The sequence below is a fragment of the Colobus angolensis genome, unplaced genomic scaffold (genome assembly GCF_000951035.1).
Source record: "Colobus angolensis palliatus isolate OR3802 unplaced genomic scaffold, Cang.pa_1.0 Scaffold19, whole genome shotgun sequence".
NCBI classification, from domain to species: domain Eukaryota; kingdom Metazoa; phylum Chordata; class Mammalia; order Primates; family Cercopithecidae; genus Colobus; species Colobus angolensis.
Genome location: NW_012115043.1, coordinates 2,819,775 through 2,834,792, shown reverse-complemented (window position 1 = coordinate 2,834,792; position 15,018 = coordinate 2,819,775). Strand labels below are relative to the sequence as shown.

Genomic DNA, 15,018 nt, shown 5'->3' with positions numbered 1-15,018 from the left:
AGTGAGCCGAGATCGCGCCACTGCACTCCAGCCTGGGTGACAGAGCGAGACTCCGTCTCAAAAAAAAAAAAAAAAAAAAGTGAATCTCATAAAGACAGAGAGTAGATTGACAGTAAGGGAAGAGTGGGTGAGGGGATGGAGAAGTTGATTAATGGGTAAAAATACACAGTTAGGTAGAAGAAAGAAGACCTAATGTTCAATAAGGTGACTGTAGTTAACATTAATCTGTTGGACATTTCTCCTTTTTTTTTTTTGAGACGGAGCCTCACTCTGTTGCCCAGGCTGCAGTGCAATGGTATGATCTTGGCTCCTGCAACCTCTGCCTCCCGGGTTCAAGTGATTCTCCTGTCTCAGCCTTCCTCCCTGTCTCAGCCTCCTGAATAGCCGGGATTACAGGGGCACACCACCAGGCCTGGCTAATTTTTGTATTTTTAGTAGAGATGGGGTTTCACCATGTTCGTCAGGCTGGTCTCGAACTCCTGATCTCATGATCCTCCCACCTCGGCCTCCCAAAGTGCTGGGATTACAGGCCTGAGCCACTGCGCCCGGCCACTATTGGGCATTTCAAAATAACTAGAAGAGAATAATTCAAATGTTCCTAGCATAAAGAAAAGATAAATATTTAAGGTGACAGCTATCCCAATGACTCTGATCTGATTATACAAATGTACCAAATTATCACATGTACTCTGAAAATATGTACATCTATTATGTATCAATGAAAAATAAAAAAATTAAATTCCTACTAAAGAAAAGAAAGCCCAAGTAGTCCAATAGCTATGGGATAAATTGAATCAGTGACTTAAAAAAAAAAAAAAATCAAGCCGGCCAGGCGCGGTGGTTCATGCCTGTAATCCCAGCACTTTGGGAGGCTGAGGCGGGCGGATTACAAGGTCAGGAGATCGAGACCATCCTGGCGAACACGGTGAAACCCTGTCTCTACTAAAAAAATACAAAAAAAAAAAATCAAGCCGGCCAGGCGCGGTGGTTCATGCCTGTAATCCCAGCACTTTGGGAGGCTGAGGCGGGTGGATCACGAGGTCAAAAGATCAAGACCATCCTGGCCAACCAACATGGTGAAACCCCACCTCTACTAAAAATACAAAAATGAGCTAGGCATAGTGGTGCATGCCTGTAGTCCCAGCTACTCGGGAGGCTGAGGCAAGAGAATCTCTTGAACCCGGGACGCGGAGGTTGCAGTGAGCCAAGATCACACCACTGCACTCCAGCCTGGGCGACAGAGCGACACTCTGTCTAAAAAAAAAAAAAAAAAATCAAGCCTAGATAGTTTTCACATAATTCCTAGCTGATTTTCATGGAGCAAATGATACCAAACATCATAGCTTATCCTAACCTAACTTAAACATGCCCAAAACACTCACATTAGCCTACAGATAGGAAAATATTAAAATTCGAATTTTGAAGTACAGTTTCTATTGAATGTGAACCACTTTCAAACCACCATAAAGTTAAAAAATCGTAACTTGGGGACTGTATTTGCATTCTAATTTTATACTATTACAAAGAATATCAAAAGAAGCATACTTCTTAACTCTGTATGAGGTTAGTATAAACTTGATATAAAACTAATTAAGGACGGTATGAGAAAGGAAATAACAGACCAGAATCTCTCATGAACGTGGATGGAAATATTATAAACAAAATATTAGGAAACTGAATCCAACATTATGTAATAAAGACAATTTATCAAGGCTAAGCTGGATTTATCCCAAGAGTATAAGAATGATTTAACATAAAATTCATAACTTTAGTCCATCACATTAAATGGATTAAAGGAGAAAAGTTATATAATTAATTCAATAGATATAGTGCAGGCATTCAGTAAAAGTTAACATCCATTTGTGACAAAAGCTCTTAGTAAAGCAGAAATAAAATGAAACTTCCTATTGTTAAAAGGTTATTTTTAAAAAGCCTATAATCTTAATCATTCTTAATGGTAGATCACTGTAAACATTGTTCCATTAAGAGCAGACAAAGATAAAGTCAGGTGCAGTGGCTTACACCTGTAATCCCAGCACTTTGGGAGGCGGAGGTGGGCAGATGGCTTGAGCTCAGGAGTTTGAGACCAGGCCAAGCAAGATGGCAAAAACCCATCTCTACAGAAAATACAAAAATTAACTGGACATGGTGGTGCACACCTATAATCCCAGCTACTTGGCAGGCTGAGGCAGGAGAATTGCTTGAGCCCAGGGTTTGGAGGTTGCAGTGAACCAAGATCACCCTACTACACTCCAGCCTGGGTGACAGAGTGAGACACTGTCTCAAAACAGAGTAAGGCAAAGATGTCTGCTATCACTCCTTCTAGTCCTAAGGTGAAGGGTAAGACAGACAATCATACTGTCATTATTTGTAGGTAATATAATTGCGTATATAGAAAACCTCAAAAGAATGTACAGACAAATTATTAGAATTAATAAGAGAGTCCAGCAAGGTTAACTGCAAAAATACAAAACTGGAAGAAGGTATTTGTGACATATAGAAATGACAAAAAGTAAGATCTAGCGTGTGTGTCTGTGTGAATATATTTTTTCTTTGAGATGGAGTCTTGGTCTGTCACCCAGGCTAGAGTGCAGTGGCATGATATCGGCTCATCGCAACCTCCGCCTCCCAGGTTCAAGCAATCCTCCTGCCTCAGCCTCCCGAGTAGCTGGAATGTACAGGCATGCGCCACCACGCCCAGCTAATTTTGTATGTTTAGTAGAGATGGGGTTTCTCCACGTTGGTCAGGCTCGTCTCGGACTCCCAAGCTCAGGTGATCCGCCCATCTTGCCCTCCCAAAGTGCTGGGATTATAGGCATGAGCCACCGCGCCTGGCCTTGTGTGAATCTTAAAATAAGAAAAAGACAAACCAGTAGGAAGATGAGCAAAATACATGAATAGGCACTTTACCAAAAGAGGGAACATAAATTACCCACGAACATGAAAAGATGCTCAACCTCATTGACAATCAGGTAAATATAAATAAATGCCACAAGAAGATAGCATTTTACTCTAACTCTGTTGGCAACAATGAACAAATTTAGTATCAAGTGCTGGTGAAGACGTATCAGTGGAGCCTCTCTTATACCACCAATATTGTGTAAATTGGAACAATCTTGATAAACACTTTGGCAATATTTTATACAATGGAACTGGATATATTACAGGGAAATTCTTGCACACGCATAACAATATTCATTGCAGTACTATTTACCAAAAATTGGAGCCTATCAAATGTCTACTGATAGGAAAATGGAAAAATAGTGATATATTCACAGAGTGCATGTACTATAGCTACACACATCAACCTGGTAAAATATAATGTATCAAAACGGCACACTATGGAAAACTAAATAAAGTCAAACTTGTATAAAGCTCAAACAAGTAAACTAAACGATATCTTGTTTAGTGATATCTATGCCTATGATAAAACTACATATTTTTAAAAATCAAGCATATAGTCAATATGAAATTCAAGCTAGTATTACCTCTGGTGAGGAGGTAGAGCAAGACAGGAAAGGGGAATACAGGTGGATGCATGAATAGGCAGTGTTCTAGTGCTTAAGTTGAATGGTGAGTTTCTAAGTCTTCATTTCATGTTGCATTTGTTCTTTTGATGTATCAAATACTATAGTTTAAGAGAGCTGTAGTTTCCCTCTTTCGCCACTACATGGCAGGCTAGCACCTCAGTGAAATAGGTCCTGAATGGGAAAGGCTGGTGTAAATGGACATGTACCTAACGGCAGTATTCTAGCAGCATTCTAACTTCCCCATAGGGATACAGATAAACTAGGGCCTGGTGTTCTCAGAGTGTTTAAATGCACAACCACAGCATCTCAGGTGTACATCACTGTGGCATGGATCTTGCAGCCACGTGACCGGGTTTTTTGTTTTTATTTTTCCTTTCTTTCTGCCTGGTTATGTAACTATTTTTGCAAACTTAGAAGTCTCTCTGTTTGAATGTTGAGTTTTATTTCTCAGAATGTTCCAATATTTCCCAAGGCATTCATTCCTAAATTAATAACATGGAGCGGGAGGGCAGTCCCTCATGGCAATTGACACATCTAACTTGCACTTTTATGTCTAATGTTTCGGTGCTGTGTTTTTCACCACTAGCATTAGAACCACTGTTTAATAATGTCTGATGACACTATTGCAATATATAAAGTAATACTTAAAATTTAGTACCAATCAATGTTAAAAGAGCAATGCAACAGTCATCGAAATCACTCACAGAAAGTCTGGTGCCAAATAGCTTATTGACATGATGTGATTGATGTGATAGTGACAAATGTCAGCAGGTCCTTCTTTTTTAGCAGCCAATATTATGCCACTAGTGGTGACACACAAACATAATAAAGTCTAACTTCTATAAATCTCAAACAGGTAAACTCTACAGTATCTTCTTTGGTAATACCTATGCCTATGATAAAACTACATTTTTTAAAAAAAATCAAGAAAATGGTTGACATGAAATTCAAGCCAGTATTCTCTGGTGAGGAGGGAGGGCATGATAGGAAAGGGGCATAGGGAGCACACAGGTGGATGCATAGCAGGTAATGTTCTAGTTCTTAAGTTGGATGGTGGTGTGAGCCATCCACTTGCAGCTTCATGCTCTAGACTTGCCCTGTCTGCTACCATAGCACTAGACACATGTGGCAAGGGAGCACTTGAAATAAGATGTGCTGTAAGTATAAAATACACACTGGAGTTTGAAGACTTAGTATGAAAAAAAGGTCAAATGTCTCTTAATAAATTTTAATGTTGATTACATGTTGAAATGATAATATTTTGAGCAGTGTGAAGAAGAGAAGACAACGACCCCAGGACAGATCAAAGCCCACGCCGCTGCATCCCACGTGCCCAGCGCCTACGTCCTGCCGCCATTGCCGCCACCACCGTGCCCAAGAGAAAGGCTGAAGGTGATGCTAAAGGAGATAGAACCAAGGTGAAGGATGAACCACAGAGATGATCCGCGAGATTTTCTGCTAAGCCTGCTCCCCCAAAGCCAGAGCCCAAACCTAAAAAGGCCCCTGAAAAGAAGGCAGAGAAGGTACCCAAAAAGGAAAAGGGAAAAGCTGAGGCTGGCAAGGAGGGGAATAACCCTGCAGAAAATGGAGATGCCCAAACAGATCAGACACAGAAAGCTGAAGGTGCTGGAGACGCCAAGTGAAGTGTGTGCATTTTTGATAACTGTGTACTTCTGGTGACTGTACAGTTCCAAATGCAATTTTTTATCAAGTTTTATAAAAATGTAGAATTTTGTTTTACCTTTTTTTAAGCTATGTTGTTATCACACAGAACACTTCATTGTGTTTTTTGGGGAAGGGGCATATGTCACTAACAGAATGTCTCTGAAGCTGGATTGATGTGGGGAAAACCCCTTTCCCTTCTAGTTTTGGGAGACTTGCTCTTGGCTCCCAGGAGAGGGGATTCCCTGACTTAGACACCCAAGGCCCCTTGGCACAAAAGCCTTGTGGGATGGAAAAACAAATTCGTTTTTATGTCCTCTTCTCCCTTTCCACCTTTCAGCATAGACTTAACTCCCTTAAGCCCAGACACCTGTTGGGACCTGACCCTCAATAATTGGCTACTGGTGTGTCAGGCAATCTGGACTTTCCAGTGATGCCACTGAGATGGAACCCCTTGAAAAAGCTGTGGTTCCATTTCTAGATTGTGGATCTTCAGAAAAATTCTGTCATTTTCATTTCATTTCCTGAAGGTCAGGGTCAGCTCGTGAAACATTGTTAAACAACATGCTAAATGTGAAATATCAACCTCACTCTAAACTTTCGCTGTTCAGAGCATCAGATGAGGACTTCATTTGGGTTTTACAGTGGCTTTCTGATTTTGGGTAGTCCATTGAAGAAGGGAGTTTGAAAGTCGCTGCATACTGTTAACGATTGTCTGCCCATGTCCTGCCTGAAATGCCATGATTGTTTATGGACAGTATCTTTAATAAAGCTGGATACAGTTTGGCTTGGGAAAAAAATAATATTTTATATATATGTTTGGTTAAATGAAATATTTCAATTCATTTCACCTGTTTCTTTTTACTTTTTCTTTCTTTTTTGGAGTCAGGGTCTCCCTCTGTCACCAAGGCTGGAATGCAGAGTTGCAGTCAGCACTCACTGAAACCTCAACCTATCAGTTTTAAAAGATCCTCCTGCCTCAGCCTCCCCAGTAGCGTAGCTGGGACTACAGGTGCAGGCCACCACTCCCGGCTAATCAATTTTTGTAGAGACGGAGTCCCACTATGTTGCCCCCTCCGTTGTCCAACTCCTGGCCCGAAGTGATCCTCCTTCTTCGACCTCCCAAAGTGCTAGAATTACAGGCATGAGCTACAGCCCACAGCCTTTGCCCTCTTTTTTTTTTTGAGATGGAGTCTTGTTCTGTCTCCCAAGCTGGAGTGCAGTGGCGCCATCTCGGTTCACTGCAACCTCTGCCTCTCAGGTTCAAGTGATTTTCCTGCCTCAGCCTCCCATGTAGGTGAGATTTCAGGCACGCACCACCACACCCAGTTAATTTTTTGTATTTTTAGTAGAGGTGGGGTTTCACCACGTTGGCCAAGCTGGTTGCAAACTCCCGATCTCAAGCGATCTGCCTGCCTCTGCCTCCCAAAGTGCTAGGATTACAGGCGTGAGCTACGGTGCCCGGCCCTTTTTCCCTTTTTACAATGTGGTTACTAGAAAATTTAAAATTACATATGTGGCTCGCATTGTATTTCTATTGGGAAGCACTGCTCTAAACGTTATTACCAATACAGTACTTGTGTATTACAGCACTCGTGTATCACAGTATTAGTTATTACAACACTGTCTTCGCGATCCCTACACACGTGGCTGGCTTCAGGGTGTGGGCAGTGCAGTCGCACAGGGCCCCACGTTCAGAAGGGCCTCGCCCTTGGTTTAATGCTCTGCTCTCATTGCCTTGAAACCCTTACTTTTACCTTTGAATGTGAGTTTTCTAAGCGAAGTCTCACAGGACAATGGAGACCGCGCCAGGGGCTTAAAGGCTCGGCTCAAGCCCGCCCCGCCTCCCTCCCTCCTAGGGATGACTCCCAGTGTCTCTGGCCGGGGCCTGCCTCTCGCTCGCCGCTCCTGCCCAGCAACGGCTGCCATTTTCCCCCCAGGCAAGGTCCCGGGCGCGGCTCTGGGGAGGGTCAGGGTGCGCGTCCCGCCGTGTCGTGGGGCGGGGTATGGTGATGGCCACGCATCCCTTCCCCGGGCTTCCCCGGCCCACCTGGATCTAGGGACTGAGCGCGACTGACGCAGAGGTCGCAATACCGCTGGGGGCTGCCTGGTGCCATGCGGTTGGGCCGCGGGCCCACGGGGAGAGACACCTGGCCTGACTTCTGCAGGCCTCTCCCCGCCAGGGAGCGCACGGCAGCGGTGCCCAGGGGCTGGAGGCAGCGGAACGCACGCGCCCGGCATCGCTGAGGGCCTGCGCCGGCCCCAGAGTATCCGCGTGCCCGAGGGAGCGTGCCCGCCTCTGGCTCCGAGCTTGGGGGAGGGGCGGCGTGGGGGAGGGAGGATCCTCTTTCCCTGCTTCCAACCTTCCTGAGTCTTTGTTGTGCTGTTTGTCTCTTCTGGCTAGTCAGAGCAGCCTCTGGGGACAAGCCGTAACGTACGAATTGGGTAACTCGGTAATTCCACATTGCACAATATGAAGATAAATGGTAAAATTCATGCTAATAATTTAAAATTGCATTTTTTCTTTATTTAGAAATTGTCATAAGTAGCATATAAAAAGCACAAAAAGTCCGGAGAGAGAAGGCTAGAACCTAGGTAAAAGCTTTTACTTGCCTGTTGAATAAGGCATCCTCATTTTGCACTGGGCCCACAAATTATGTAGCCAGTCCTGCTTCCATAATCTAAATTTCAAGCACTCTAGGCTCTGACCACTACTTTTCGGTTGTCCAGAACCAGAAGTCCAGCAACCCTTTGATTCCCATACGACCTACAATTAATTGATCTTACCACCTTTTCTCTGGATATGTGTGTGTGTGTGTGTGTGTGTATCCTGGCTTCCCTCCTTTCCCGGCTTAAATTTCATTGTCCACTATTATGGTCATTCCTGTGGATACACCCTGAACTCCCTTGCCCCATCTCCGTTCACAATACCCATCTGGCCCACTCTAGTAAAGCCCAACTCTCTGCTCTGTGCGGTCTCTCAGGCTCCACTAGGCAGCCCTGGGTGCCTCACTCTGCAGTCTCCAAAGAGCAACAAGAGGGGAAGCCCTGGTGTGCAAGAGCTCTTCATACCTCTGCTTTAAAGTCATACTCCCCAAGTTCCATTGGCCGGCACAAGTCACAGGGCCAAGCTCAGCCTCAAAGGGTGGACAGATAGATTCCATCTCTTGATGAAAGAAGCTACAGAGTTACATTGTTAAGGGGCTCATGTAACATAGATGGAGAAAATTTGTGGCAATTTTTTCAATCTACCACAGACTTTAAAAGGAAAGAAAGTATATCTTAATCTTTCTCCTCCTGGGAAGTATGTTAGTTTCTGCAAATCTGACTACTGTCTCCAGGAACCTCAGTTATTGAGATAACAGGAAGGAGAGGGGCAACTTTGTCAAATCATTAGATTCTCCAGAATTATGTTGGTCTGGTCACCATACGTAAGGTGACTACTGCTTAAAAAACTTTTTTTTTTTTTTTTAGACAGTGTCTCAGTCTGTTGCCCAGCTGGAGGGATTACAGCTCAATGCAGCCTCGCCCTCCAGGGCTCAGGTGACCCTCTCACCTCAGCCTCTTGAGTAGCTGGGACTACAGGTGCTTACCACCACACCCAGCTAGGTTTTTTGTTTGTTTGTTTGTTTGTAGAGACAGGGTTTTGCCATTTTGCCTAGGCTAATCCTCGAATTCCTGGGCTCAAGCTATCTGCCCGCCTCAGTCTCCCAAAATGTTGGGATTACAGGCATGAGCCACCATGCCCGGCCCCCACAAAAAATCTTTTAAACATCTATTGAGTACAATGTTTTGCATGGATTATAAAATACTTGCTCTATTTCCTCATTATCATTGAGGAAGTAGAGACAAAGTAGTTAAAATATGTGCATGAAGTCACACAAGTAGGAAGTGGCAGAATCCAAATTTGAATACAGGTCTGTTTCAAGTCAGAGCATGCAACCACTATGCTATGTTATCTGCTAATGCAGTTTGTTTCTAAAATAAGGCTTGCTTCATGTGGCATAAGCGTGGTGATAAATACAGACAGTTCCTGACTTATGATAGCTTGACCTGGGATTTTTCCACTTTATAATAGTACAAAAGCAGTGCACATTCAGTAGAAACTGTACTTCAGGTTTTAAGTTCTGCTCTTTTCCCAGGCTATGGTACTGGCATATGTCGTAGGACACTCTCCCATGCTGGGCAGCATCAGTGAGCCACAGCTCCCAGGCAGCCACTCGATCATGAGGGTAGACACCTGATACTCTACAGTGGACTGTGTTGCCAGACGATTGTGCGCAACTGTAGGCTAATGTCAGTATTCTGAGCATGGTTAAAGTAGGCTAGGCTAAGCTACGCCCATAATCATACAAAGCACCCGCACCAATAGAATCCCCTCAAATTAACCCTGGTCCCTCTCCGTCAAAAATCACCCAACTCCCTATATTATTAAAATTAACCACCACCACTAATCCATCAAAATCTAAAACTCATAAAACCAACCCTACCTCCATCACTAACCCTACCAGAAGACTCCCCAAAACCTCAAACCCTGAACCCCATGCTTCAGGATACTCTTCAATAGCCATCACCGATGTTCAGGAGGTTAGGTGTATTAAATGCATTTTCAACTTGCATATTTTCAACTTACAATGGGTTTATTGAAACATAGTCCCATCCTAAGTTGAGAAACATTTGTACTGTTTTTCAAAAAAGTTTCATTCTATAACTTTATTACATGTCAACTACATATCCAGTTAACTTCTTTAGTGAAACATGATGAAATTATTTGGACATATTATATCCCAAGGAGTCAGACACAGAGACATAACATATAATAGCATAGTAATGTTAGACCCCATACTAGATGGTAAACTAGATTGTAAAAGTCATAACTTGTATATCACCATTTAATGTACTTTTTAATCTTTTTTTTTTTTTTTTTTTTTTGAGGCAGGATCTCACTCTGTTGCCTAGCCTGGAGTGCAGTGGTGTGATCATGGCTCACTGCAACCTCGACCTCCTGGGTTCAAGCGATCCTCCCACGTCAGCTTCCCAAGTAGCTGGGACTACAGGCACACGCCACCATGCCTGGCTAATTTTTTGTATTTTTTGTAGAGACAAGGTTTTGCCATGTTGCCCAGGCCACTCTCCAACTCCTGGGCTCAAGCAGCCCTCCTGCCTCGGCCTCCCAGAGTGTTGGGATTACAGGTGTGAGCCACCACACCTGGCCTTAATCTTCAAAGAAAGAAAGATTGTTCTAAAATTCAAAGAGAGATATTCTAAAATTTTTTATTGAATAGGTAGGACATGCACACAGTACAGTAGTCCCCCATTATCTGTGATTTCACTTTCTGTGGTTTTGGTTACCTGCAGTCAACTGCCATCCGAAAATATGAAATGGAAAGTTCCAGAAATAAACAATTCATAAGTTTAAATTTTGTGCCATTCTGAGTAGGATGAAGAAATCTCTTACTGTCCTGCTTTCTCTGTCTGGGATGTGAATCATCCCTTTGTCCAGAGTATTCATGTTGTATGTGCTACCAGCCTGTTTGTCATTTGGTACCCATCTTTGTTTTGAGATGAACAAACATACTATACATAGGGTTCAGTATTATCCAAGGTTTCAAGCATCCACTGAGGATTTTGAAACATGTCCCCCAAGGATAAGGGGGGCTTCTATATACAATTTAAAAGGCACACATATATAGCAAACAGTTTGGTGGCTTTCCACAAGGTTTTTTTTTTTTGAGACGAAGTCTTGCTCTGTTATCCAGGCTGGAGTGCAGTGGCACAATCTTGGCTCACTGCAACCTCCACCTCCCAGATTCAAGCGATTCTCCTGCCTCAGTCTCCCAAGTAGCTGGGATTACAGATGTGTGCCACCACGCCTCGCTAATTTTTGTATTTTTAGTAGAGAGGGGGTTTCACCATGTTGGCCAGACTGGTTTTGAACTCCTGACCGCAAGCGATCCACCCGCCTTGGCCTCCCAAAGTGCTGGCATTACAGGGGTGAGCCACTGTGCCCAGTCGCTTTCCACAAGTTAAACATAAAATTTCCACGTGACCTACCAATGCTGCTCCTTGGTATATAACAAAAATAATAACGAGCTCAAACAAAAACTTGTACACAAATGTTCATAGCAACTTTATTTGCAATAGCTAAGAGGTAGAAACAACCCAAATGTTCATCAATAGATGAATGGATCAGCAAAGTGTGGTATAGCCATACAATGGAATATTATTTAGCTACCAAAAGTAATGAAGTACTGATGCAGGATACAACATGGATGAACCTTAAAAACCTTGCAAATATTTTGCTAAGTGAAGCCAGACACAAAAGACCACACAATGTATGATTCCATTTATATGCAATATACAGAATAGACAAATCATAGAGACATAAAGCAGATTAATGGTTTCCAGTGGCTGGGGGGCAGAGGAGTGACTGCTTTATGAGTACAGGGTTTCTGTTTGGGGTGATGAAAATGTTGTGGAGCTAGATAATTGTGATAATGACATAACATTGTAAATGTACTGAATGTCACTGAATGGGATACTTCTAATGATTACAATGGTAAATTTTATGTTATAGGCATTGTACTACAAAAAGAAGCCTGAAAAGGGGTACACAAGAATATAGAGTAAAGACTGAGAGGCTGACTTGGGGTTCACTGCCTATGAGTTAGCACTGGTCTGCAAGGAGCAGTCCCATTCAATAAAATATTGCTGTCTATACATATATTTTAAAAAACACAAAACGAAGACAGCAAAAAACCTTAAGTCTTCCTCACATCCCTGTCTTCTAGCACCTCACTTCTTTCCCCAGAAGTCACTCCTGCTATCAATTTGTTCTATATTTGTACTGACAAATTCTGTGCATCTATGAACACATATATTTATATTTAGTTTAACAATATTTTCATATAATTATAAAATATTGCAGTATCATATACCTACTGTATTTTTTTCCCTTTTGTTCCCCAACCCCGCAGTATGGAGATTCCTCCCTTTCACTACCAACACAGAACTAACCCGTTCTTTTACATAACTATTCAATGTTCCTTTGTTTGAAAGTTTTACAATTTGTTTATCCTCTTTTGATAGAAATTTCGGTGCTTTCCAATCTTTTGTTTTCTTTTACTTTACAAATATCTTGTGAGTAGTTACCCTAAATCAGGGATTAGCAAACTACAACCCAGGGGCCAAATCTGATCCACCACTTGTTTTTGTCTGACCTGCAGGTTAAGAATAATTTTTCATTTTTAAATGGTTGAAAAAAGTTTTAGGCCGGGCGCGGTGGCTCAAGCCTGTAATACCCCAGCACTTTGGGAGGCCGAGACAGGTGGATCACGAGGTCAGGAGATCGAGACCATCCTGGCTAACATGGTGAAACCCCATCTCTACTAAAAAAAATACAAAAAACTAGCCAGGCGAGGTGGCGGGCGCCTGTAGTCCCAGCAACTCGGGAGGCTGAGGCAGGAGAATGGCGTAAACCCGGGAGGCGGAGCTTGCAGTGAGCTGAGATCCGGCCACTGCACTCCAGCCTGGGCGACAGAGCGAGACTCCATCTCAAAAAAAAAAAAAAAAAGAAAAAAGTTTTAATTTCTGTCTCTCAGGTTGGAGTGCAATGGCACTATCTTGGTTCCCTGCAACCTCCACCTCCCAGGCTCAAGCAATCCTCCTACCTCAGCCTCTCAAGTAGCTGGGACTACAGGCACTCACCATCATGCCTGACTAATTTTTGTACGTTTTGAAGAGATGGCATTTCATCATGTTGCTCAGGCTGGTCTCAAGTTCCTTAACTGGAGTGATCTCAAAGTGCTGGGATTACAGGCATGTCCCACCTTACCCCATAACCCACTTTTCACATGTATGAATGTATCCACAGGACAAATTTTTTTAAAGTAAAACTGTTAGGTCAAAGGCAATGTGCATTTTATAATTTAATAAATATTACCAAATTGCTCTCCATAGAGGTTAAATCACTTTACACAGTTTGACCGACACTGTATGTTTTCAAACTTTTTGATCTTTGACAATATGATAGATTTTTTAAAAAATGTATAGCACAAGCTATCATTTATGAGACAGAAATTTGAACCCCGATTGAATATTTACAAATATTAAGGAATTGTTGTTAATTTTTTAGATATAATGATGGTATTTTGGAACACTGAATAGGTATTTTGGAAGATATTTTGCTTAGATATGATGATATTTTGGTTATATATTATTGAAAGACATAGACTAAAATAATTATTAATGAAATAATGCAATGTCTGGGATTTGCTTCAAAATAATAGAATGGGAGTGTGTGTGGGATGGGGTATGGATGAACCATGACTAACCATGAGTTTATGATTGTCAAATCTGGGTGACGTGTACTCTACAGTTTTCTCTTCTTTTGTGTATGTTTGAACCTTTCCAAATAAAAAAAAAAAATTCACTTCCAAAAAAAAAGGAGTGACCGAGAGGAGAGTAATTGGACACAATGAATCCAGACAGCTCTCTTTAGGAATTTTGATATTTAAAAAAGAAGGGGAAAAAGGCCACTAGCTAGTAGGATCAATAGAAAGATATATTTTAAAAAGAAATTTAATTATTCAAGTATTGCATATGGGTGGAAAATGCACAGCACAAAGAATGATCAGTAAGTGAACATCCCTAAATATGAAAGAAAAGGTTTACTTATTGGATTTTTTGGTAAACATTTTGTTGATGTATAACTTACATATAGTAAAGTGCGTAAACATTAAGTATACTAAACTCAATGGATTTCAACAATGAGTTGTCCCCATGGAACCAACACCCTAAGTCAAGAAAAGTCAAGAACAGAGTTGTAAATCACTGTGGTGTCTGCAGGGAAAAAAAAAAAAAGAATAGAGCTGGGTGTAGTGGTGTTTATCTGTAATCCCAGCTACTTGGGAGGTTGAGGCTGGAGGATCACTTGAACTCAGGAGTTTGAGGCTGCAGTGAGCTGTGAACATGCCATTGCATTCCAGCCTAGGTGACAGACAGAGATCTGGTCTTTAAAAACAAAATAAAACAAAACAAAACAAAAACAAAAACAGAAAACATTTCCAGAATGCTAGAAGCTTCTTCCTTATCTCCTTCCAGTCAAGCAGTCAATACTTCCCACAAAAGGTAAACTCTCTTGCCTTCTTTTGAACTTTATATAAATGGAATCAGTACAGTAGTGACTGTTTTGTGTCTGGCTTATTCTGCTCAAGATGATGTCTGGACATTCATCATGTTGTTGCATGTAAAGGGCATTCATTCTCTTTTTGATGTATACAAATACATAACAGTAGAACATTCTGATGTATGAATATAGCAACAACTTATCCATTCTACTGGTCATGGACATTTGAGTTTTTCCAGTTTGGGACTATTACCAACAGGGCTGCTATAAACACCCTAGTAAATGCTTTTTGGTATACATATGCACTCATTCTGTTGGGTATATACATAGGAGAAGAATTGCTGGAGAGTAGAGTATGCATCTTTTTCACTGGTGGGCACCGCTTTTCCAAAGTAGCCGAATCAATTTCTATTCCCACCAGCAATGTATGAGAATTGTTATGATCAGTTTTTTTAAGTTAGACACTCCAGCAAGTGGACATCGGTATCTCAGCGTTGTCTTAATGTGTACTTCCCTGATGACTAATAATATTAAACTCTTTTTTTAAATATGCCTATTGAGCATTTGAATATACTCTTTGGTAAAGTGATTGTACAAGTCTCTTGTTCATTTTCCCCCTTGGCAGTCTTTTTCATAGTGATTTGTCGGAGTTCTTTATATATTTTGGATCCGAGTCCTTTGTTGGATACACAACACACA

At 41.9% G+C, this 15,018-nt stretch overlaps 1 protein-coding gene across 1 annotated transcript in view; it reads left to right on the top strand.

Moving 5' to 3' along the window:
• Window positions 1–5,173, top strand: part of LOC105510661 (histone H1, gonadal-like) — a 46,641-nt gene extending 41,468 nt beyond the window's left edge. The window contains 1 exon segment of the mRNA XM_011940555.1: window positions 4,868–5,173. Coding sequence (XP_011795945.1) covers window positions 4,868–5,173 — 306 coding nt within the window.
• The last annotated feature ends 9,845 nt before the right edge of the window (window positions 5,174–15,018 follow it).